This window comes from Conger conger, chromosome 7 (genome assembly GCF_963514075.1).
Source record: "Conger conger chromosome 7, fConCon1.1, whole genome shotgun sequence".
Taxonomy (NCBI): Eukaryota; Metazoa; Chordata; class Actinopteri; order Anguilliformes; family Congridae; genus Conger; species Conger conger.
The window spans coordinates 37,347,792-37,373,647 of record NC_083766.1 but is presented as its reverse complement, the minus strand read 5'-3'; the positions used below and the strand labels follow the sequence as shown (position 1 = coordinate 37,373,647).

Genomic DNA, 25,856 nt, shown 5'->3' with positions numbered 1-25,856 from the left:
TACGTATGGGACAGCACTTTCCTCAGGTAGCTGAAGATCCAGCGACCGCTCACTCTGATAACCCATTAAGCCTCTACCAACCCGAGAGATGTTTTCACAACACCAAAGCTTCTGCTTCCCTTTAACCTTCAATAAAAACGAAAAGCACTTCTTCAGGGGTTACTGTACTGTAGCAGCAATAAGCCTCGTACAGTAATAAGCTCTCTCTCCTGTGGTCATTGTCCATTTCCCCCTGTATCAGATGAGTGAGCACTGAATAGGCCATCTGCCTGTCCTGTGGGCCCAGTGCAGCCTTGGGCTTAGCCAGTTAGCGGGGCTTGGCAACGAGCTACAGGGCTCTGCGGGCTGTTCTCATATCAGACCATTGTCTCACGCTCACAGCACCGCTTGCAAAACGATCATTCATGTGGTCGGGAAAAATCAGCACGTTCATTTTTGTAAGCTCCCTGGAAGCAAAGGATTCCGATTCCACTAAACCAGCCTGTGGAAGAGTCTCTAGACACAGACACAGACACAGACACAGATACAGATATAGACACAGACGCTCACACGCACACGCACACGCACACGCGCACACACACACACACACACACACACACACACGTACAGGAAGCCGCCCAGCAGACCGAGTGAAGTAGCGGGTGTGCATGTTCCTGGTCACTGAAAAGGAGTGGGACATGACAAAAAAAAGCGAATCCATACTGGCCACAGGCTTCTCTCCAATCTATTTTCTGCTCAGCTGGTTTTAAATGAAGTTATTATGACTCATTAAAACGCCCGCGAGCTGGTGGAAGTCGGCCAATTAGAATTTAAATTTAGCCTCTCTTGCACGCCCCCCCCCCCCTCCCCACTCGCTCTTTTCACTGCGACCCCCCCGTCTTGTTGTGCTGCCACCATCACACCACAGCCTCTTAACTAGCAACATACAGCTGCTGTCAATGTGAAAACAAACAACAATAGTCTTTCCCTTTTTCTTCTTCACTTGTAAAGCGCAATTTTTTTCCAGAAGAAAACTTTCCTCACCTGCCGGTGAGACCTCGTTTTCTTTTGACAGCACAACTCAATTCACACACCAACAAAATGAGGTTTAAATCTCATCGTGCTAGGCTTCCTTACAACACTCCCCCATCTTAACAGACCGGCTCAGCTCATCAATGCACAAGCTAGAAACTCCACTATTTATTTTGTACATACATTCCGGGACAATTTTTTATTTTTACAATGAAGTCGGAACAATCTACAAATAACTGCGTTTAATAACAGCCAAAATGAATTAGTCACTTTTCCAAATATTTTTTAGAGATTTTCTCCCTCCAAAATAAACCAAACATGTCTGTCAAAGATTCAAAGTCTGTTTTTAACCGAGCGTGATTATGACGTTAAACTATGAAATCCATTTGATTTATTTTTTGTTAAATAGTAAAGGGTTCATAATAGTAATACAATACATATTTAAGGTATTTAGACACAAATTACAAGGCCCATTTTAATACATATGGATACAGTAAAAATAAAGCCTCTGTATCCTGCAATCTCACATCTCCACACTATTAGGACCATGTACTCTCAAGTATAATGTGTATCCTGCACAAGATGGATCCCAAGAGCTGGACTGCTTTTGACACCTGCTTATTGTCCACTGTATTTAGCGTCATGTGAACCCATCAAGTAGACATTTTGTTCCATAAAAACAACGAAAAAAAAAAAATAGGTATGAGAGACAAATTCCAGAAGGAATTCTCTAGACATGCAGCAAGAATCCCTGAGGGATTAGAAAAAAAAAATAGATTAAAAGGCAATTTATTTACATATATTTGAAGACGTACAATGTTTTGTCTCCCCGTTTCATTTCGGTTTAGCGTACCACGGCATCAACAGCACATTGTGAAATTAATTTCCCTTTAATTCTCTTCATTTCTCAGTCCTCTTTTCCTCCAGTGCGAGCAGCAGCCAGGCTAGCAGAATCTCCTCAACTGACCCCGGCTTCAGACGACGTTACATAAGCCTCTTACTTTCCAGACGAGGACGCACTCACACCCCAGTCAACATTCTGACCAGAACATCTTCAGACGTCAAGCTCTTGCCTGATGCAAACTGCGAGGCGCATGACATTTTAAGGAGGGGGAAAATATTTTGATTCCCTGATTTGATCCAGGCTGACACATGCTAATGCGATGCTAAAACTGACAGCGCATCGAGTCAGACAACCCAGGCCATGCTTTCAGCGCGCACTCCACTTTTTACAACGGGAGATGCAAATTATACAACAAAAACATGTCACCAAAGAGGGAGGGAGAGAGAGATATGAGAGAAAGAAAGAAGCGAAAAACACACAACTCAAGTATACCAATGATTTTTTCCCCCACTGGAAAGTCTCATTAAATACATCTATATACGAATTGAAGTTAAGATGAACGTTTTTCTGCGAAAAAGTTTAAGTGTGTAAGAAGGGACCCCAGGCGAAGAGTTCAGCGAAATGAAAAAGGCCCAGTAGTTCTGACTTATAAAGGCCCAGTGAGACGCAAACAAACACTCTCCCAGGAATCGCTTTCTCAGACACACAACCTCGGTATCTTTTAATGAAGTTACTGCAAACCCAGGCCTTCTGGGAGACTCGAGTGCTATTCCTCTGCGACGAAACACACCCCGCGGACCGGCATCCAATCTGGAGCCTTCTGCCGCCGAATGTAGCGGGAAGTACCGTGTGGCGACACGCGATTGGCTCCCCCGTTTCAGTGGGAATGGAGTACCGTGTGGCGACGTGATTGGCTCCCCCGTTTCAGTGGGAATGGAGAACCGTGTGGCGACGTGATTGGCTCCCCCGTTTCAGTGGGAATGGAGAACCGTGTGGCGACACGCGATTGGATCCCCCCCATCTCTGCATGAGGGAGGCTTTCGGTAGGCAGGGTGTCCTCAGTCTCTGTTTCGGCCGCGACCCCTCAGGACTCAGTCCCAGTACTCGAAAAACGCCTCCTCCTCCTCCTCTACTCGCCTCCTCCCCTCTTACGTCGAGACGGGAGAAGGACAAGAGTGAAGGAAAGCAGGATACATTTTCTCATAGTTTTGGGACGCACCCATAACATGAAAGCAGGACATATTTGTTTGAGTATTGGGACACAACCATAATGACAGCAGGATTCATTTTTTTTTTGATAATTGGGACACAACCATAAGGTGCCAGCAGGATACATTTTTTGGATTATTGGGACGCACACATAAGATGAAAGCAGGACATATTTGTTTGAGTACTGGGACATAACCATAAGATGAAAGCAGGACGTATTTGTTTGAGTACTGGGACACAACCGTAAGGTGCCAGCAGGACGGATGTTTCCGGGTTTTGGGACGCTCCGGTCACGGGCGGTCCTCCAGCAGTAGGAGCACGCCGCTTGGGCGTTGAGCCGCGAAGGGGCCGGCGTCAGCGGTGCGCGTGAGTGAGCGTCCGGGGGCCGGGGCGCCCTGCGCCCGCTACGGTTCGACGGAGCGCGCCGCGGAGACGGGGCGCGCTTGCTAAACCGGCTGGCTGCTCCGAAGTTGGAGGAAAAGAAAAAAAAATTGTGAATAAAAAAAGTAAAAAAGTAGAAAGAGGGGGAAAAAAAAAAGAAAAAAAACAGGAATGAAGCAACACCATGCAATCCCTGCCTCTCAGGCAAGGTTTTTCAGGGTGAGGGAGTAGCCCGTCGACACGACAGTCTGGGAACTGCCAGCTATATTCAGGCAGGTAACGCCGAGGAGCGAAAAATAGACGGGCGCCATTATTTCCCGCCCACGCAACGCATCCGCAAAATGTAACTTAATTAGTTTTACAAAGGCGTGTGATGGCGTGCGTGTTTGTTAGCGTGTGATTGTGTAAATATATAAAAACCTGAGCAGCCGATGCCGTGAAAGCTGTCACCTTTGGCGGCTCGAGGTGACGGATTGTCAACCCAATTATACCAGCCTTTGACGTGGGCTGTCTTTTTCTTTACCGGCACGGCGCGCGGGGGGACGGAGCGAGAGGCGGAGGCGCGCGGGGGGAATTAGCGCTCGTCTCTTTGTGCCGTCGCTGATCAATTACGACGGCTTAATCACAGCGCGCGGAGAGACTTTCAAATGCGCCGGGGCCGGGCATCAAGAGCGAGGGCGTGAGGCCGCGCCGCCCCCCTCCAGCGCCCCGTTCCTGTGTTTACCGGTCCGGGTGTGAGCGTCGCGGTTCATGACGCGCGCCTCGCCGTGTCTGTGTAGCCTACAGAGTGATGGTCTTCGGAGGCTCTTCCTGGCGGTTCATGACGGGCACCTCGCCGTCTCTGTGTAGCCTACAGAGTTAATGGTCTTTGGAGGCTCTTCCTGGTACGGGCGTGTTTTGGTTTGGCCCCCGCCGTAAACCCACGGAGAGCGAGCCCCCCACGTCGGGACGGGCATATCACAAAGCGGGACTTCTGAGTTAACTGGAAGTTCACACGGCGAAACCCATAAGCCTTCCGAGAAGTTGAACATTAACAGCAGTAAAAACAGCTGTTCCGGTACTCGGTGAACTCCGTGGTCCTGTTGCGTGAGATGCACTCCAGAACTGCAGTGACACGCCGAGCGCTATGTTCCTCCTCAGATCCCCCTTCACGGCGTCCGCCGCGTTTGGACGTTTGCGGAGCGAGGAGCCCCGTGCGCGTGGGCCAGGAAGGAGGTTGAGTTGACTGAAACGCAGTCTTGTTTTCTGAACGGAAGCATCTGGAAAGAAGAGACCATGGTGCTGAAGTGCGAAGTTGTTTAAAGTTCTCATTACAAGCACGACGATTGATTTGCGGGCCCACAGCAATTGACCCGTAATAATAATAACCATCATATCTCCATCTGTTTATCAATGCATCTGTCATCCATCCACTTACTGGCCAGAGCCTGTGTGAGCCATGTAAAACGAGCGTGGTGGTGTTAAACAGTGGAGCAGCACAGTGTTTCATATGCAGGAGGACGAGCGCATCACTTTAACACAGAAACAAAGCGCAGCAGTTGTGCTCGCTCCATTCGACGTGCTTGTGCAACAGTCTTCATATTGAATGTGTTTTGGTGTCGCGACTCCATTTCCGGCAAGAGAGATTAATCTACACCCTTCCAGCCCTCTCTCCATCTCTCTCTCTCTCCGTCCCTCCCTCTCACCCTCCCTCCCTTCCTAGCCCTCTCTCCCTCCCTCTCTCCCTCTCTCTCCCTCTCCTTCTCCTTCTCTCTCTCCCTCCCTCTCTCTCCTTCCCTCCCTCCTGCTCTCTCTCTCCCTCTCCATTGCTCTCTCCCTCTCTCGCTCTCATCTCACTCCCTCCCTCTCCCACTCCATCTTTCTCTCTGTCTCTCCCTCCCTCCCTCTCTCTCTCTATCGCTCTCTCCCTCTCTCCCTCCCTGTCTCTCTCCCTCTCCCTCCCTTTCCCTCTCTCTCTATCTATCGCTCCCCTCCCTCATTCTCTTTCCCAGTCTCTCCGTCTCTCTCCCTCTCTTTCTGTCTCTCTCCCTCTCTTTCTGTCTCTCTCCTTCTTTCTCTGTCTCTCTCCCCCTCTCTTGACAGAAACAGCTCAGAGGGGGGAAAAAATGACAAAGTGAATCCAAAATTCAATCGTCTGTGTTCTGTTTTAGAAAGCACACAGTGTACTGTACAGCCCATAAAAGTCCAAAACAGCCTCCAGACGCTGCTGCAATCACCCTCCATCAAAACACTTTGTCTCGCATACAAAAATAAGACCCGCGTCGAGCTGAATACAAAATCAACCCATTAGAACACAGGGCACTTGCTACTTAGCAACCAAAGGGGGGATTTAAAGCTGTGATACCGAGCGACAAAGAAATAAGATCAAGATCCTTCACGAGGTATTATGGGCTGGAATTTCACCTCTTTCTGTTTGTTTTTAACCGAAAACGTTAACAAGGTGATTATTATTATTATTTTTTAAATAAAAGATTAAAAGGAAGAGCGCAGAGGAAACAACACAGTTTTATAATCTTTGCCCTAAAATAACCCGCGGTCCAGTCGCAGTGCTCAGAAGCAGCCTTCATCCGTCACTGGAAATCAAAGGCGAGGCTGGGTTCTAAATACGAGACCACCGACCGGCATGCAATTATATTTAAAAAACCCTCCGGCGTGTTCCACGGCAATGTAAAACACATGTATATGTATGCAAATTAATCAGCATATACTGAGCCGCACGCATGACAGCACGGCCGAGTTCATATGTTGTGCACACATTAGTACTGCATATATGTAACATTTCCTCTAAACATGCGCATTGTACTGCGGATTTGTTTGCGGTATCTACACCTAATTTTGAGAGGTATACGGGGGAAATGGCTTCGCCCGTGCTGTCTTTTTGATTGATGGGGCTTTTCAGCTTTAAGAGACACGTATGCAACATAAATAACAAGCTGTATCCTCAGCTGGATTCAATCAGTCTCACACACACACACACACACACACACACACACACACACACACACACACACACACACACACACACACACACACACACACACACACACACACACACACACACACACACACACACACACACACACACACACACACACACACACACACACACACGAGTGCACGCACACAAACAGGCGTGTGCGTGTGTTATACCGTTTTGCCAGCCTACAATTGTGTATACGGGGGAGACAACATAAGGGGCTGAAATTCCTTGACTCCAGATATGGATGTAAATACTCTCAGATTAGAGTTGGCGGTCTGCACTTTAGCAACATATTCGGTGTTTTATCTAAAATCCAATGTACTGATGCTGATCGGTCTCTGTTTGGTGCTCGCATTTTCTCTCTTTCCCAGACATGCAGGAGCAGTAGACTTCAGGTCCAAGTGTGCTTTTGGCACATAGACTCATTTCCACAAAGTTTCTTAACAATGACATGATTTCACATACATTTCATAAGTGGTATAGGTACCTAACATCAGTTAAAAGGTGTTGGGGTGCAAGGGAAGACACTGTAAAATGCCATTTCCCTAGTCTTGGCTTCCAAGGACTTCTGGACAGAATGATAGAATATAGTCTAACCCTGTCTTTCTGGATAAACAATACTACCAATTTACTTTATTTACAATTTAACTACTTAACCATTTACCCCCATCAGTTGACCCTTTTTAGTGTTGAAAGCATAGCACATGACATTAATTAGGTCTCACTGAAATGATTAAAATCACTGTTTGCTATGAACTTAGGAGAGATTACTGCCTACAGTGTACACCCGAGGCTGCAACTGAACATGCCATTAGGATGAATGGGCCTTAATATTTCCCGTCCTGTAGTAATAATATCCCTGGCCTTTTCCAGGAAATGCCTTGCAGAACTGAATGTACCATGCACATAAAAAAATATGGGATGGATGGGAGACAGACTGTTCTGCCAAACGGAACATCACTTTGTCCCCTGTTCTGCTTTGAAGCTATTTGCTACGTGCCGTACACATGCTATCACTTGCTAGCGCCCCCACCCAACCCCATATTTCCCATTTTTTTTAAATCTAAAATTTACAGCTGTGCTTCACGTTAGCAAAATAGTACATTTTGCCAACACAAATGGTCAGATTAGCACTGCTTCCTGCAATGTGTGCAAAACACGTGCTTTCCTCTGCCGAAATTGCCGGGAAGCCGGTAGCTATTTCACACCACAACAGGTCACACAGTACTACAGGAGACCTAGCACTGGGTGTGTGAAAGAGGTGCTTCCCTCAACCACCAATCCTGGCAGAATCCTGGTCAACTGATGCCATAGAACCAAAAGGATGTAGCGGTGTTGGCACCTTTACAGACTATGCCGCTTGGAACCCCTGCCACTAGCCACCGCGGCATGCTTATTGGTTCTACAGCATCAGTTGACCAGGATTCTGCTGGGGTTGGTCGTTGAGAGAAGCACCTCATTCCATGAAGCTGAAGCATAAAAAAATCAATGTGCACACCCAGCAGAAGCTCTGCAGACCGTCCTCAGACTGGGCTCGCCTTCAGAAACGTAACGGCCGTCGCAATCGCAGTCGAGGCAATTTTAGAAAGCCGCGCGCGCAACTGAAACCGCTCAATCAGCGGTAATGGTCGGGATTAAAGATGAGTGTCCGTCCCTTAATGGACCGGGGGGGGGAACCCCCATGACAGCAATTTGATGAGAAGAATATGGGCCATACAATTACTAATCCATTTAGCGCCGGCCTAATCATCTCTCCTGAACCCTATAAACGGGAGAGATTTATGTACGACGTAATTCAAGTGTTATTTTAAATAGGGGTTTAATGTACATCAACAGGTCAGGGAAAGTATTAGGGATTTAAACCGCCGGAGACCAGCCGGGGCAGCCGGCCAAACAGAAGCCTGCTCCGTTTATAAACCCTGTCTGTCACCTCCTCCCTAATGCCGCGGGGGGCGGGGGAGGGGGGGGGGGGAGATGGGGGGCGAGGGGCAGACTCGGGGGCTGTGTCTCTCATCAACCTGCTCAAAATGTATACGCGGGATTTATTTGTCAAATGTTGTTTTTGTTTTATTTAGAAGGCTCCATCTGCAACCCCCCTCCCTCCCTCCCCAGCACCCCAGCCAAACACTGAGCTCACGCAGTCATGGCCACTATCTCTATTTTGGAATATGTGGCTTGGAGAGCAGTCAAGTTTCATTAATTTCTGGTCTGGGTACAGTATGTTCCTGGATGCACATCTGCGAGAGATCATAAATGCCCCGGAATGCTGGCAGAACATCCAGACCTGCCGGCAGCCCATGATGTCATCATTCTGAGGAAACCGCTGGCAACGGGCCAAACTCTCTGACTACAGAGCGCACGCGGGAGGGGAGGAGGAGAGGAGAGGAGAGGAGGAGAAGAGGAGAGGGGAGGGGAGGAGGAGAGGAGGAGAGAAGAGGAGTGCTCCATCTGGGCAACTGTTCTCCCCTCTCACATACCCCATTTCCAACAATAAATAAATAAATTTAAAAAACAAACAAAAAAAAACCAGGTGTTGCTCTTCAGACAAGCATACACGCGCACAAGGACAAGTGCGCGCACACGCACGCACACGCACACGCACACCCACACCCACACCCACACCCACACCTCCACACACACACACACACACACACACACACAAAGTTCCCCCCACCATCTCCAGGGGGATAGTCCATGAACAGAACCTGTGCTAAAGACCAGAAAACCGGTAACTGACAATCTCAACTGAACCGCAGATAAAGAATAATTGTATCTTCAATGAGGACCTATGCACATTCCTGATTATGTCTGGCAAGCGTACAGTAATGTGTTGGACTAATTCTCAACGCGTGGATACTGTACTTTGACTTCTGATTGACTACATAGTCACTCACTTCAATAGCAAAAAGACGATAGCTGAACAGTCAGCTCAGGAGTTCACCCGTTACTCTATATGCTTACCGAAAGACCAGACATTTCAGAAGCACACTGCAAGCACCTACGATTCCCCACTCAAACCATCTCTGCCCAGTAACCTGCATGCACAGCTAGTGGGCACAAAATGGAGGGTGGCCCTTCTGCCAGCGAGGAACGCAAGCTGCGCTAGCTCATTTGCGAGTTTTCAGCCAACTGCTCCGGACGTCACCGTGGATAAGGTCACCGGCCAGACGACTAAAGAAGTAAACAAATGCGAGAAATCACTGAGCAACGGGCTAAATAAATGGCGAAATAAGCGCGTAAATATCTGAATGATTCTAGAGATACCATTCATACATACATACAGTGTAAAACAGGTGGCCGGGGCAGAGCCACGCTTCGCAGCGGAAATATGTTGGGAAGCCATCACGGCTTAATTAGGCCTGTTGAGGAGGAAGGAGTGACTCAGCAGGGCTCAGCATCAGTTTCCAGGGCTGACCTAAATAGTCCATCTGCCCAGGCAGCACAGAGCGGTGTCACCGCTCACAGCAAGCAGGAGAACCAACCCGCATCCTCACGCATGCTGAAGTGTATACACGCCGTTACGCTGCGGCCAATCCGTGTGGGTGCGTGTTAGCCAGCACACACACACCAGCACGATCGCACGTACGCACAGACGCACGCACAGTTACAGATGCAAACGAAAATAAATCACGGAAGAAGCTACATTTTCAGAGCACAGGCGTTGTCGAATCACAGTTAACTGTGCGCTGTATATTGCACGATTCGTGCTCTGCCTCTATTGTCCTGGGCTTTTTCTTGACCAGGGTAAATACATTTCCGATTTTTTCTCCCAAAGGGCTTTAGTTTTCCTCCTCCGGACGCTTTGTAAAGGGGCATTTTAGAAGATTCTGTGAAACAAATGGATTAACCGTCAAATTTAAATCAATTCCCATGAGCTCTCTGAAGGGTTAAAGACACAAGTGTGAGGTCCCGCTTCTTATGCTTTCATTTTCAGAGAGGTCAGGAAGGCGGGTTTTACGCCGACTTGAAGCATCCATCAGGTGGGTTTCGTTTCTGCCCACCTGGTGCAAAACGGTGGTGCCTGTATGACCATATCTGGGCCCGTCATAAGGAGTTGGATGCTTCCAAAGCACAGCCTCCCCTGAGACTGCCCCATTAATGAAGCACAGTGCTCTCTGGAGAGGAGTCCATGAGTCAATCAGGCCTGGACGGGGCGTGTGCGTGCGTGTGTGTGTCTGTGTGTGTACTTACAGATGTCCACACTCACTGTCTCAGCCAATAACAAAAGCACTGTGGGACGGCTAGTCTGCACAGCTTTCCCCAGCATGCAGTACAGCTCACTTAGGCCTCTCATAGACTATGTGTGAGTGTGGGAGAGTGTGTGTGTGTGTGTGTGTGAGTGCGTGAGTGTGTGAGTGTGTGAGTGTGCGTGTGTGTGAGTGTGTGTGTATGAGTGCCTGAGTCTGTGCATGTGAGTGTGTGCATGAGCGTGTGTGTGTGTGTGTGTGTGTGTGTGTGTGTGAGTGTGTGTGTGTGTGTGTGTGTGAGTGTGTGAGTGTGTGAGTGTGTGTGTGAGTGTGTGTGTGTGTGTGTATGAGTGCCTGAGTCTGTGCATGTGAGTGTGTGCATGAGCGCGTGTGTGTGTGTGTGTGTGTGTGTGTAAGTATGAGTGTCTGAATGCATGTGTCTGTGTGTGTGTGTGTGTGTGTGTGTGTGTGTGTGTGTGTGTGTGAGTGTGTATGAGTGCCTGAGTGTGTGTCTATACATGGGAGTGTGTGTGTGTGTGTGTGTGTGTGTGTGTGTGTGTGTGTGTGTGTGTGTGTGTGTGTGTGAAGGGAAATTAATGAAACTAATGAAAAGCAAAGATATATGAGCCTACAGGAGCTCTTTTACTCCACGCTCCCCTGTTAGACAGCTGGAGGATCATGGGAAATGGGCGTCACATTAAAATGGCACACAACAATGCTGGTCACATGAGGCGTGAGTGGGCGAGCTGCAGGGAGCGCTGAGCATGTACAGGGTACAGGAGTTATGTCAGGGGCAACATGACCCAGTAGCCAGCATTTTCAGCACCCTAAGTACATTACAACCTGATAAGGGCACGGCCTTATCTTTTATGAGACCATTAAACAAAAAGATGTCTGGAAGCCCTTTAGATGTCTGACTTTATTTCGCAACATGCAACCCTGCACTTTGACTGAGTAATGTTTAACCCTGTGAGACCTCCACCAGGTGACTAAAACTCGCTCACCTCGGCCCAGATGGGAACCAGAACGACAAGAAACTGCGGGACTGCACTCGTCATATCTCATCGGGAATGGGGGGCAGACAGGAATCTGAAATTTTCCGGGTTTTACATTATCCTATAAAACCCAGACGGGGCGCAATGTGGCGGGCTGTACGACAGAAACCCAGTAAAAGTAAACGCGTTCGACACATAGAGGAACTGCTGCGCGTTATCGTGCGACTCGAGAAATGGCAAACGGATAAAGGGTGTGTGGGGGTGGGGGTGGGAGGGGGGCATTGTTGTGCTAACCCATAACCAGAGGGCTGCTGGCTCCAATCCAGGGTGCGGTGCTGCGGTTATCCCCGGGAGCGCAATGCTTAACCTGAAACGCATCGGCACATAACTGTATGTAAAGATAATAAATTCCATTAAATGGAGCTTTTCATTCAGTACATTCAGTACACAGACGCAGCAGTTGTAGCCCCAAGCGCGCCACTTACTCTGAACAGCGCCGGTACACGGCGTACGTGAGAGCGCGGTCGCAGCCCGGAGCAAGCTGCTTAGCCTGAATAATATCAGGACATACAGTGCTTATGGATAATAAATCCCATTTAATGGAAGCGTTCATTGCTTTCAGAGAGCTGAGGGAAGTTCGCAGTGAAAGGAGGTGACTCGCGGCTGGGGAGCTAGGCCTGTAGCCTACAGTAACATGTTCACGCTCCGTTCCCAGGTAGGGTCGCGGCCGTCTGACCTGACATTTTTCTGATGAAGAAAACAAGGCAAAGCCACCGAAAGCCATTTGCAGACAAGCAGCACCTGTAGATGTACACATTCATGAGAAAAACTAAATCAATTTGAAAGCGTAAGAACTTTCTTTTGCTATTTGTATATTCTTAAAAAAGAAAAAGAAAAAAATGATTTACTAAAGTAAAAAATATCCAGCTGTAAGAAGTGATAGTGTAAAATGCATTTGCTTATTGGCGGTAATGTACTGTACTGTGCGAGGTGCCTACCAGAGCGAGGCTTACTACAGGCTAAAATGCGAGCTATGCAGGTGGCCCCTGGAGGAGGTGAGCTCCGGGCGGAGTAGTTCGGGCCCCGGGGGGAGGGGGGAGGGCCGAGTCCCTGTTTCACACCACCGAGCTCCCAGGCGCGCTGACCTCAGCCGGGGTGAGCCACGCAACCAAACACCCAGCCCCGTACCGCTCTCTCCCCCCCCACCCCCACCCCGTTTATGGGCTACGCACCCCGCCCCTGCGTCGCGCTAATCCTCCCGCGGATCCGCCGGTCCCCAAACTACAACCGTAACCATTTGTCAGGCGACAATAATAACAATTTCCCAAAAAAGAAAAAAGAAAAAAAAAACTGGCAGCAGACTCACTGTACATACTGTACCAAGAACAGTGGCACACCGCCCGGGACTGGCCCACTGCCAAGACCAGAAGAAAAATAAACATAGACACCAGAAGATGAGAGACGGAGAGGGTGGGGTGTGTGTGTGCTCGTGTGTGTACGTCCATTGTGTATGTGTGTGTACGCGTCTATAGTGTGTGTGTGTGTGTGTGTGTGTGTGTGTGTGTGTTTTGGGGGGGTGGGGTGGGGGGGGAGACTAATACAGTACAATGCAATATACACTTCATCTCAAACCACGTTCTTTTCTCCATGTCTTTCCCCCTCCTCTCATTCCCTCCCTTTCTCGATTTCTTCTCCTCTCTTCTCATTCCCTCCCTTCATCCATGGCATGTCCCTCATGCTGCAGCATGAATGGGTATGTTTTACAATATCTGTAGTATTATAAATCAGGTATTAAGAGATAAAAACTGCACTGCTGCCACCCGATTGGCTGATAAGATAATCACATGAATAAGTAGTTGTACATTCCCAATAAAGTGCTCAGCGAGTGTATTTGCATTGTCAAACATAAACACACACGACAGAACAAAGGCGCTGCTATTAGTGTGTCGGGTACAGTACATACATACTGTACCCACACACTTCCTTCTGCATGTTTCTCAAACCCAGATTCCAATCCACTTAGACACAACAGACTGTGCATTCCTCCCTCATGTAGTCTTTCTCTCCATTGCTCCCTCCCCTTCTCTCCCTCCCTCTTGCTCGCTCGCTCGCTTTCTCTCCGCGGCTGGTAGCAGCACAGCTCCTGCTCTCCTCTAATTTCCCTCCGCTGCTCTGTCCGTCTCTAGTGACACGCAGAAATCAGGCCGCTCTTGTGCTTTGCCCTGCCACTGAAACGAGGGAAAAATAAACTCTACCCATTCTTAAATCACTCCTATTAGCAGGGAACATCATCTCAGGGTCTCTCCTTCATTCAATTAAAACCCAATTCATTTCATTCACAAGATTAAAAACTGGCACGCGATCAAAAATATGAAGGGACGAAAACACGGACGCAATAACAGCAGCGATAAATATTTACCCCTCTCCGATGAGCTTTTATGTTATCTCATTCACAGACCAGCCCCCCCCTCCCCCTGCCCCCCCACCAGTTCCTGGAAAATACTATTCAGACCTACAGCTGTGAGTCTTAACGCTGGGCCAAAGCGTGAGTCAGTGATTTACCTCAGCGCGCACAGCGGCTAACCGCGCTTAGCGCTTAGTCCGAGACGGAGGAACCTAAAGCAGTCAGGTCAGGCCCTATAAATACAGTAGAGTCTGCGGATCGATGGGCCAAACGGCCGGGCTCTCAGGGAGCGGGGCCGTATAACCGTCTGCCGCCGTGCCTTCCCCCGTTCTCCTCAGGCCCCGAGGCGTGACTGACCTTGCCGGCCGTCCTCAGCGCGGCCGTAACTCTCGCCGTTGATTAGCCGCGCGGTCGCCGGCCGGGTTCTGCGCATGCCAGGCTTTATATTAGCGCAATAAGGGTTTATTTCACAAGTTCAAACACCTTGACCGGACGCTCTACGCAGGGGCCGGCTACATGATTTCCATCGGCTTGCCGGAAAGGGGGCAAGGGTCCGCTATCAGCGGGATTGAGAAAGAGAAAGAAAAAAAACCCCTCACGATTAGAAACTGCTTCAGCGGAAATTGGAAAGGGCTGATTTATAGTGAAGTGCTGGTTTTTTTGGGGTGTTTTTTTCCCCCCAAAGAACCTGTGAATGTCTTACATTTTACTGTAATGTAAAGTACCATTAGAGAGCGGTATATGGCAGGTCAACAGGTGCATGAAATTGATTTTTTCCCTGATCGTCATGGAAAGAAATAAATCACTCTTTTACAAAGGGACATACAGAATGCATGTGGTTGTACCTGTCAAGTGTACAGCTAATGTACGGCTTTCATAAGGCGAACTCGGAGCTTGCTATATCTAATACAAATGCTCTATACTAATTTTCTACACAGGAAAAAACTGCAGGTAACCGTTAAAGCAGTCTCCTAAAGAGTCGGGCTATTTTAAACCAATATAGTTGTTCCCAAGCATTTGACAATTATGGCAACAACTGGGAGAAACACTAGCACAAGCACTAGCATCAAAAATGCATGGACATAAATATTTTACTGAAAATGGGTAGAAGCACATTTAAGTCTAATATTAGTAATGAGCAACTTTAATAAAGGACAAGACTGAATTCAATTCAAAATGCCCAAACTCAACACAAATATATTTCCCCAGAAAGGTATTCACCATGTGTGAGAAGTTAACAGTTAAAATAGAAAAGCACCTGATCAAAAAAATACATCCGCTGGTGCTTTTTCTAAACCTGGGGCCTTCTGAAAACAATTCTCAACAGATGCAAACAGGCGCAAAGTTTGCTCAAATTTCCTGGTCAACTTGCTCGTCATCATTGACCACAAAAAGGGCGGCCATGCAGTATGTGGGGGCGGTGGCACCCCAACGTTGGCCGGCGTTTGATACGGACAGGACCGAATCCGCGGTGTGAGAACCTGCAGCCATTTTGGGGAGCCATGAAAGGCGTTCCACTCTCGGTCAAACTGTTGGCCGGTGAGTAACCGTGGAGGAACCCCCCCCACTGCTTTTACAGGGGGTTCTATAAACCATCTGTGCTCCGAGCCCTGGGAGAGACCTTTAGTTGTCCAGTAAAAAATAAATAAATAAATAAATAACTAACTCCTGTAAAAACCCAACTGTGTAAATGGGCTCCAGGGTCGGAGAAGATGCTTTGGAATGGAGGCGAGTCCATTCGGCTGGATCCCTGCAGCCCGCTGGCATTAAATTACAGGGGTCTTTAACAGCCAATTTCACTCAGGCCTCTCCCCCAATGAAAGGCACTGCATTCTGTAGGTCTCCTGAATGCCTGAACATACATTATCTATGGATGAATGTATATATGTAAATATGCTAATACAACGTGGAGCAAAGGTCTTTTATACTATGAAAGATATGGAAACTAAACCTGTGAGCACTGGGTGGGTGTGTGTCTTGTGAAAAACAGGTTTCTTCATACAAAGTGCTGATTGTGGCAAGTATATTGGTGGCGTTTCTCAAGGTGAACTCTTATAAATAGTTCAGTTTAATGACACAAAAGTCAGCAAATTGCTACTCAAGGTTTCCGTGCAATATTATTATTATCATAATACCAAAGTCATTACACACAGCAACATGTGTACTGCATACTTCACCGTGAGGTACAGTATGAGAGTGTTTATCAGCACATGATAATGAACCTTACCCGAGTGAGACAGACTGAGTATGTGCAGGTATAGCATGCCTACAGAGGGGTATAACAGCATGTATGGATAAATGACAGCGCTCTTACCCGAGTGAGACAGACTGAGTATGTGCAGGTATAGGATGTTCAGGCACAGAGGGGTATAATAGCATGTATGGATAAATGATAGCACTCTTACCCGAGTGAGACAGACTGAGTATGTGCAGGTATAGGATGTTCAGGCACAGAGGGGTATAACAGCATGTATGGATAAATGATAGCGCTCTTACCCGAGTGAGACAGCAAGTGCATCCTCAGGCGTAAGCTGTCCAGGAAGTGTTTACCACACAGATCGCATCCGTAGGTTTTCATTCCGCTGTGAAGTTTCCTGCAGGCAAGACGCAAAGATGGAGGGACATCAGGGTCATTTCCCCAAAAACACCTTTTCACCAGGAATAAAACCTTTCATTTTTCATTCCTCCACCGCTCAGAATTGGTTAAAAACAGGCGTGCAAGAAAAGAAAACCACTTCTGTGCAACTTAATTTAACTTTTTTTTTCTTTTTTCCTCAGTGCAAACTTGAAAAGCCACCGAGAGAACTCAGCAGCCTGAAGCTTCCTGAAATATTTCCCAGGCATGATAATTCCTGTGATTGCAGCCAATTCCATTCCATTCCATTTCTTTTTAAAGCAAAAGGCCCAATTGAGGCCAAATTTAGACCAGGTCAGCATCTTTAAAATAACAACTTTCTCTTCTTACAAAGAGGAGGAAGTTAATTTCTAGAATTTCAATATTAATTACATGTTGTACTACTACAATGCTCTGACCCAGACAGTGTCATACACTGCATATTCATTTTCCTTTTTGACTGCTTCAAATTTCTGTCTGTAAAAAGAGGAATTACAGGAATATAGAGAGGAATTATGTAAGAAAAATGTCAAAAACAAACATGGAAAGTAGCCAACATCTAACATTCAGCACAAACCAAAAAAAAAACAACAACTTTATAATATATTACACTACATAGCATTACAGCCATTTGACAGACGCTCTTATCCAGAGCGACATATAACAAAGTGCAAATCATAACCAGGGAGGAGGAGAAGAGTACAAGAATAATATTTTACAACATAACTATTGTTGACTGAATCTGAAGCCCTGACCGGGAAGTAAGAGTCTAGATCCATAAACTCCCTCAGGAAGAAACCATCGCACCTACGTTTTCCTAGATTATTAACAGTCTAAAAATACCCTGCAAGACTGTCACACCAGGTCAGGTCACACCATAGATTACAAAGCCTGTAAAGTCACACATAAAATGGAAAAATAAATTTCAGGCACATTTCTCATTTGGAAATTCAAAGTAACTTGTAGAAGTAGCATACATTAAGATTATGGCAAAACAGGCCACGGCTGGTTGAACGGTCACGAAACCATGCGATGTATGACTTGAGTTTTTCTAGTAAGTTCTGTTCAAGTACAGATCATTATATCTCAGTGCTGCGGTCAGTGCCTAATGAAAGGGAGCTTTATTTGCTGGCAGTTTCCCATTGAGAGTGCCACATGTGATGCACTGTGAGTGTCTGTGTGTATGCGTGTACGGTCTGAACGAGGGGAGCCCGCGCGGGGGTGGGTAAATCCATCCTTCTCCGAGGATCATTTTCAAACGAAGGGTCGATCTTTTAATTGGACGGGAAGCGCAACATTTGGGCGGGTAATTGCGTGACCCGGGCCGGGCTGGAGGACTGTTTTCCAGGACGGGGGGGGTCAGCAGCGAGAAGCGGGCAGCACCACCTCCCCACCTCCCCCCCCCCCCTATCAGATTTCAGCCTGGAAGGAGGACATTAGCGGGCCCTGTTGAGACACTCCAGACCCGCGCCACGCCGCCGAATGAGGCTCAGAAATTAGCAGCGCTAGCTTGTTAGCCGCGCTGCGGCGGGTCTGGGGCGCTTCAGAAAAGCGAATTATCCCCGACTTAGCACCGCGGCACGGCCGACGGAGGCGCAGACAGGCCTAATTCCCGTAAAACAATGGCTGTACTTTGGCCCCTTTTAACCTCGCCGAGAAGAGCAAATACTCTGTAAATGTGTACGTGACTGCGTGCCTTTCTCACGGCAGACGGCCTCAATGGCATCTATTCCGCAGACAAACCACTTTAAATACACAATCATCCTTACTCTTTTCCAGCAGGGAGAGATAAGCCGGTCCGAAAAGAACCGGTCAATCCCACAGAGGGAGGGGGGGGGGGAGGGAGGGGGTCTTCAAAATGACGCCCTTGAGCATGTTTAGTCATAATAAGACATCACAAACTCAGGCTACCCAGGCGGCCAATTCTTTATTTTTTCCCTTTTTTATGGCGGTCTCTGCATAAGCGTCTCTCGGCGGAGTTCTGGACCGCTCAAATGCAGCGCGCTGCCAATTTGTTAAAAGTAGTAAGCCAAACTTATTTTATTAGCAGGCTTACAGCATTCAGTAATTGTTCCCAGAAATGTAATTAGCTCATTGTTTGCACCTCGGTGCCAAATGCATAAACGTCTTAAAAAGGAGAAGCAAGACGTGTGAGCCATTTCTCAAGTGTTGCTATTTATGCAGCGCAAACAAACAAGTGCAAATAAAATCTACTACAGCGGGAGGTAGAGGTATGAGAGAAGATGAGTGTTGCACTGTGACCTGTTCCGAGGTGCAGTGGAACCTGTTGGGAAACTTCCACAGCCCCTGTTAGCAGGGAAATGTTTTCTTTTCATTATATCGTTGTGACCTATAATGCTATCGAGTTTACATAAAGTATATAATAATAATAATAATAATAATAATAATAATAATAATATAAGTTGGTAAATATCAAGCTGTACAGATGAATGACATGGCAAGAAAGACCCTATAAAATAATACCATGAACATACAGAAGCCTGCAATTTCACTCATGTAAACAACACTAGTTTACAGATCCTTAATAATTCAGGATCACGAAGCAAAATATATCACGATAGTAACATCATTAAGGATGATATTATTTCTGGTTATTTCCTCTGAAGGTCTAAAATACAAAACTGAAAAATGTAAAGAGATGTAAATAAAAACTGAGTTGGTGTAAACTGCTTAAGTTCTGCATCACTGTGGATCTTTTCAGTGCTATGACGTTTCTTATAAATTAAGACTGAAATTATCCATACAACAAAATGGCGGGCGAAAAGCAGACTAAGAAGCCTGCCATTACTCTTCCCGCAGGTGAGTGCATTTTGAAGGTTGGCTTAAGCAGGTGTAAAAAAAAAAAAAAAAAATTCAGAAAAAAAAGGATAGGAAAAGACAGGAAATTTTGCCGCTCACCAGAAAGGGGTTTTGTGGTGATCAAACAAACAAAAGGAAGGACTGAGGAGTGAGAAAAGGAAAGCCCTTTGGTGAGCTCTGAGTAATTAAAAACGCCCGTAAACGACTTGCAAAATAAAAGGCACTTCAAAAGGTGGGAGTCTGGGGCCTACGCACCTCTGGGACGCAGACAAAACTGCCGAAAACCCCCAAAACTCTGCAGTGAGAACTCGCTCCCACCTCACTATCACCACTGCTCCCAAACTTTTCATCTGAAGGCCACATAAAAAGACCATCTGGTGGCAGGAGACCCCCACCTAAATAAACAGCAAACATACAGTACTTTAGCGACAGTACTGCGCGCGACAGACAGTGCACTGACTATGCAGGCTACGTCTAAACCTGTCTAAATCGGACGTCTCCATATCATGAGCACATTAGTAAGGATATTGTAAAAGCTTATAACGCCTCTTTTGTGGGAATACAAACAAACTATAAAGATAAAATATAAGTGCAGCTAGAAAAACAGGGACTATTGTTCCACCTCTCATAATACTGTGGCTGTAAATGAAGAGTCAAGAGGAATTAGCAACTAACGATGTGAAAGGTTTTCATACGGAGCGCAATAACGGACCACTTTACCACAGGCTCTCCACACACTTGTCAGCGTACAGCATTTGCACTTTGCGACCCTGCGTGTTTTTCACCCCGCATTTGTTTGGGTTTGGACAAAAAAAAAAATTAATTAAATAAAATAGCCTGGTATCCGAACCATTACGAATGGAAATTCGGGAACTACTGAGGAGTTCTGCTTCTCGGTAAAGCGCCGTGTGAAATCCTTTCGGCGCTGGAAACGTGGTGCGCGGTGAGCCGAAAAGCTGATGGGTAAACATGTTTTAAAGCTGAACCCATCCCCCGCCCCCTCCACCACACACCGGTTTGCAATTTGAAGCCCTCAATCACTGTCATTGAAACTGTCACAGAAACGGCCTTCTGAGTGCTGTTTAACTTATCGGGGGTGTAGCTTTCTACAGACGGGCGACCTGAGAGCACCCACAGCCCCATGTAACCAGACATTAAACATAATCAACCGGAGGGAGGGAGACAGACAGCAGGAGGGAGAGAAAGACAGAGAGCGGGTAAACAGAAAAAAGAATGACATGCACAGTAATGCCTCTCAGAGCCCACGAGTGAGTGAGTGAGGCATCACATGGGACTGAAGAATTTTTGATGGCGAAAACATCTCAATCTGAGAATGAACGTCTCGATTTAAAATCCCCAGCTCATCGCGATTGGACGCTGTGCAGCTCCAGCCTTGTCATGGTGATGACTGGGAGCAGTACGGGAAGCCCAGGGGCTCAAAAAAAATAAGAAGCAGATAAAACAAATGCCTTTGCGGTCGCTGCCTAGCTCTCCAGATGTGAAATGAAATCAGTGTGGCCACCACCACATCACTCAGTGCAGCATGGCTTCTTACTTCTTTTAGGAAATGACTTTCCTTTTTTATAGCGGCTCTTAACTAAAAGTGTCCCTGTCAGTTGATTTGTGCCGCGGAGCTTACGCGGTCTGCCTTTCCCAGTGATTGGTGGCAAACCCATTTAAGGGAACAAGAAGCAGACAAACTGGGAGCAAAACCTGATATGGGCAGGAGCAATTATTACTGGTTATATTTTCTGACCAAGTAGACACGACCTTTCCCAGATGTGGCAGCAAATGAGTCCTGAATGTGGTGATCTACTCCCTCCCCCAGCCACAGACACACACACACACACACAAGCATGCGTGCACAAACACACACACAAAATGTATGCACGTACGTACCATGCATACACACACACACACACACACACACACACACACACACACACACACACAGAGAGACCAACAGACAAATAGACACACAGATGCGCGCGCACACACACACACACACACACACACACACACACACACACACACACACACCGACACGCACACACACACGCACACGCACACACACAGACACAGACACAGACACGCACACACACACGCACACACACACACACACACACAGAAAGACACGCACACAGAAACACACGCGCACACACACCAGCTGCTTGCTTGCTTGTTTTGCAGCAGAAACAGTAGATAGGGCGCTCGCTGGCTCGCACTAAGCAGGCTGACTGTAGTCATTAAGGCTGCTGACATAAAACTCTCGAGCCATTTACTCAGTTAATAAGCGACTTTGTCCAACAGTCGCTTTTGACAACGGTAATAAATTTCAAATTTATGTCAACAAAGCATATGTTGAACACCTCATTTCAGAGGCGAAGTGGTGCGGAGGCCCATAAATCAGCGCTCTGTTTGAAACGAAAGCAGATTACGGGCACCGTGTTATTGAGCCGTTACAACTCAGGCCCGTATAAATCTCAACTTTTCTGCGTCGGACCAGACCTTTGGCCGTACATCATGCCTGAGGAGTTCCCTCGTCTTTACGGGAGTCTGTGAGCGCGCCCCGCAGGGTGTCAGCATATAAACCCAAACAAATACAAAAATAAAAATAAGAGTAAGGCTACGATCAGCCAGCACACAATGCACACAAAAAAACAACCCTACGCACTAACCACTGCCACATGCGTGTGTACGACCGACCGAGTCAAGTTACAGAAGGACATAATAACAAATACATAAAACCGTGAAATGTTTTCCCTGGATCTAGGAATCATGGAATTTCAAACTGAGCCTAATAAAACACAACTTAATTTTTAAATATTTTGCACATATTTCCCAAGAAAGCGAGAAATTATACATGTTAAGTGGTAACTCGGAGGAAAACATCTGCTCATATTTTATGAGCTCGTATTTTATCTGTGTAACAGGTGCCATTTTAAGTCCATCGCAAAAACAAACACATTCCTTCCTACTTTACCGTTTCGATTAAAAGGAAGACCAAGGCTATTGCAATTAACGCAAGGTACTGTATATATACACATATGCACAGCATAGACCTATAGAAAAGCTAACAAATATATTCCAGCAGGTTTACCACAGAACAAAATGCCACTTCGAAACCATTAACACATTTCTACGAAGGGATTCTACGAGGGGAGTGACTCTGAAGAGTTAAAACGCAGTTATTTGCCTGATATTTACATATGCGCGCGCACACACCCCAAAAAACAAACACATAAACGCACACACGCAAACATTGTTTGAACGTGGCAGCTCTCTCGCCCTCCTGCAGTCAGGGCTGCTATAGAGAGGAGATGGAGCGGTGCGGTAAGAACAGGCCCAGATGGAGCCTGGCACACAGGCCACATCTGAGAAGAGAAGGTGTTGGAGGTGGTAGAGGTGGTGCGTAGGCCACATGAACAGTAGGCCTCCTCCTGATATGTTAGCGATAGCGGTAGCGATAGCTCGGGGGAGGGGGGGGCGGGTACACGCTTTTCTCTTGGCTGTGCTTTAATGGCAGGCGCACTGCTGTAGCGCACGGTCCATTAATTTGCTTTTGGAAGGGTCCCCCCTCTTCACTCCTCAATAGCACCCTGTCCCATGTGCAAAGTCAAATTGTGGCATCTGTCGAAGGAGAGCCTGACAATGAAAGGGGGGGTGGTGGTGGTGGTAACAATCTGTCCGTGGACTGCAGGGCATGCGCTCGACGAAACATTTCGCCGGAGGCGTCGACGGCGTGTCCGCTCCGGTGTTTCTGCGAGCGTGTCTTCATCGCTGGTGGTGTTTCCTGCCCCTATCTGCCACGTAACTAGATTTGAAAAGGCGTGCTATTCGGCTGGACAATCCCGTGAATTGAACTCCCCCCCCCCCCCCCCTCCTCCCCCTACTTTCAATAATAAAATGTCAATACACATTACATTTTCAGGCTGGGATATTCATGGCTCTTTTAAGGCATTGAGAAGGAACCACGCAACTACGGACAACAGGCAAAGATCCACAGGTACTAAACAAACTAAGGAGAAAACTATAAATGAAGAATGGATTTAAAGCATCCCCCCCCCCCCCGGTTTCATTCATTTTGGCTCGCAGAAACCTATGGCATCAGACAGAGCTTTCCTGAAAGATTTGGAGAAACCTTTGCTCATTCCCATTTTATTTTATTTTTTGTATTCTTTTGCTGTGAGGAGGAGCAGCACAAGCATTTTAACTCGCTGTTTCCAGTCCATTAAAAGCCAGTGAGCCTCACAATGGCAAATCAGATGGCAGCGTGGACCGGGAGGGGGGGTGGTGGGGTGGTTGCAGATGGGAACACAAAAAAAGCAAAACATTTTGTCAGAAATGTTGTGTTGCTTCCCATCAATCTGCAGCCATGAGAATCAATTTAGGCAGTGAGAAGCTATCCTCAATATCGCAGACACACGGCGCAGGTCGATTTTGGAGCCGGTTACGGACACGGGCACACGTTAAATAACTTACAGTATCTGGCCGAGGGCTGGTTTTGTTTTGGGGGAAAACAAAACAAAAAAAAAAAAAAGACAGTAAAACCGAGGGGGGAAAAAACCCGATGGATCGTTTCCGGCGTTTTCCGGCGAGTCTAGCCGTCTCCCTAGTAATCTTCCTCGTTGTTATTTCTAAAGCCGTGTTTTTCGCTCGGAACACATTAAACGATCCCGTGATTCTCGGCGGTGGTGAGATCTGTTTATCGGAGTCATCCTGCACATATCAATGACTCGCTCCTTTTCCCCTGCGGCGGAGAGAGGGAGGGAGAGGGAGAGAGAGAGAGAGGGGGGAAAAAAAAGAGAAAGAAGAATTTGTATGCATTCCAGCCGCGCTGTCTCGCACGCCGCCCGCTCGTGCCAGGCATATACGAGCAGCTGGGAGAGCGCCGCCGCAACCTTTCGCTCCGTCATGGAGCCGTTATTTATTATACGGAGAGATTACCACCCCCTGGTACGCCCCTGGGTGTACAGGCACAGGGAGACGGAGCGCGTACTGTACCGACAGCCAGGAAAAAGATATTATTGCATCAAATGAACGTAAAGACTGACGGCAACGCAAGCGGTTCCTTCAGGAGAGGGACGTCTTGTTCAAATAAACGTGATTTGGAGCTACCGCACAACGGCACGCGAGCTATCTGACTCACAATCACTCTTATTATATGTAATACGGCAACTAATATTCTTATTCTGCGTATTATTAAAAACACAATAATTGCTCATTTTATTCCTTTATTATTATAATTATTATTATTATTGAGTGACAGATGTACTTAATTGAAACTCAGAGAATACATAAACAGGGATGAATATGAATAATGTTACCGTTCTCGATAATATTTATCCATTAGGCGCTGCGGTGGAATGGGAACATGGTCACTATGGGGGAGTGTTCCTCAGGTTGCTGCTGCCAGAGCTCCTAAGCCCAAGCAGCAGAGGTGCATCAGGGTGGGGGACTGCACCAGTGAACAAAGCTCAATTATATCGTCCAGGAGAACAGCACCAGACCCCTCCAGCCCCGTTTCTGCGGAGCCAACAGCACACATTAGCCTGGCACCGGAGCTTCAGCCAGCACTCCCCACCTGCAATACCCGGGCAGAGGTCACGTCTCCTCCTAATCCACGTTTTATACCTGCCTCCCCCCCTCCTCACTGCCCCCTTTACCCCGCGCCATTACAACAGCCCCTTCACTATTTACCCTCCGATTTCATCTCTCGCCCCAACCCCACGCCCACCGACGGTGAAACCACGGCGGGAAACTTCAGTCGTAATCAACGCCGTTTGGACCGTGACGCATTTGTCGTGCCGGCAAATCGGCGAAAGGTATTAAATCCGCACCCCCGCGTTACGGCTGTCGCCTCCACATTTATGGACGCGAAACGCATTTGCATGTAATAATAGCCGTGCGTGTCTGACGGAGGCACTTTGGCACGAATGTTAGAGGGAGACGGAACGACGGAAATAAAGAAAGAGCGATATAAAGAGAAGAAAGTAGACAGAAACAGAGAGAGAGGGAGAGGGAGAGAAGGAGAAAAAAAAAAAAAAAAAAACGACAATGCGCCAGTCAGGTAACTGACACCTCTGAGGCCTCCGGAGCACAAGGTTGAAGACATTAAGCCACGTCGTGGCTGAACGCGCCGGCTGCCAAACGCGCTCCGTCTCCTACCCTCCGCACCCCGCCCTCTGCTTTGCATCAAAACACCAGGCCTTTTCCCGCTCATGAAAACAGCGTTTATTCTCGCGCCAGCCTTTTTGTTTTATTTTGTTTTCTCCCAGCCTCCGCGTGTTGATCCTCAGATCTCTGGGGCGATCACGTGCCCCGGCGGTTCGCTCTATAAAAAGACCCAGACGAGTGTTCCCCCCCCGTTTTCATCCATTATTCATGGGCATCACCTTCCGAGGAGAGACA

General features: G+C 47.5%; 1 protein-coding gene across 2 annotated transcripts in view; it reads right to left on the bottom strand.

Moving 5' to 3' along the window:
• Positions 1-25,856, bottom strand: part of zbtb16a (zinc finger and BTB domain containing 16a) — a 130,743-nt gene that overhangs the window by 61,628 nt on the left and 43,259 nt on the right. For both annotated transcript variants that reach the window (XM_061249243.1, XM_061249241.1), the window contains exon 3: positions 16,508-16,605. In XM_061249243.1, the coding sequence (XP_061105227.1) occupies positions 16,508-16,605 (98 nt within the window). The remainder of the gene's footprint in view (positions 1-16,507; positions 16,606-25,856) is intronic.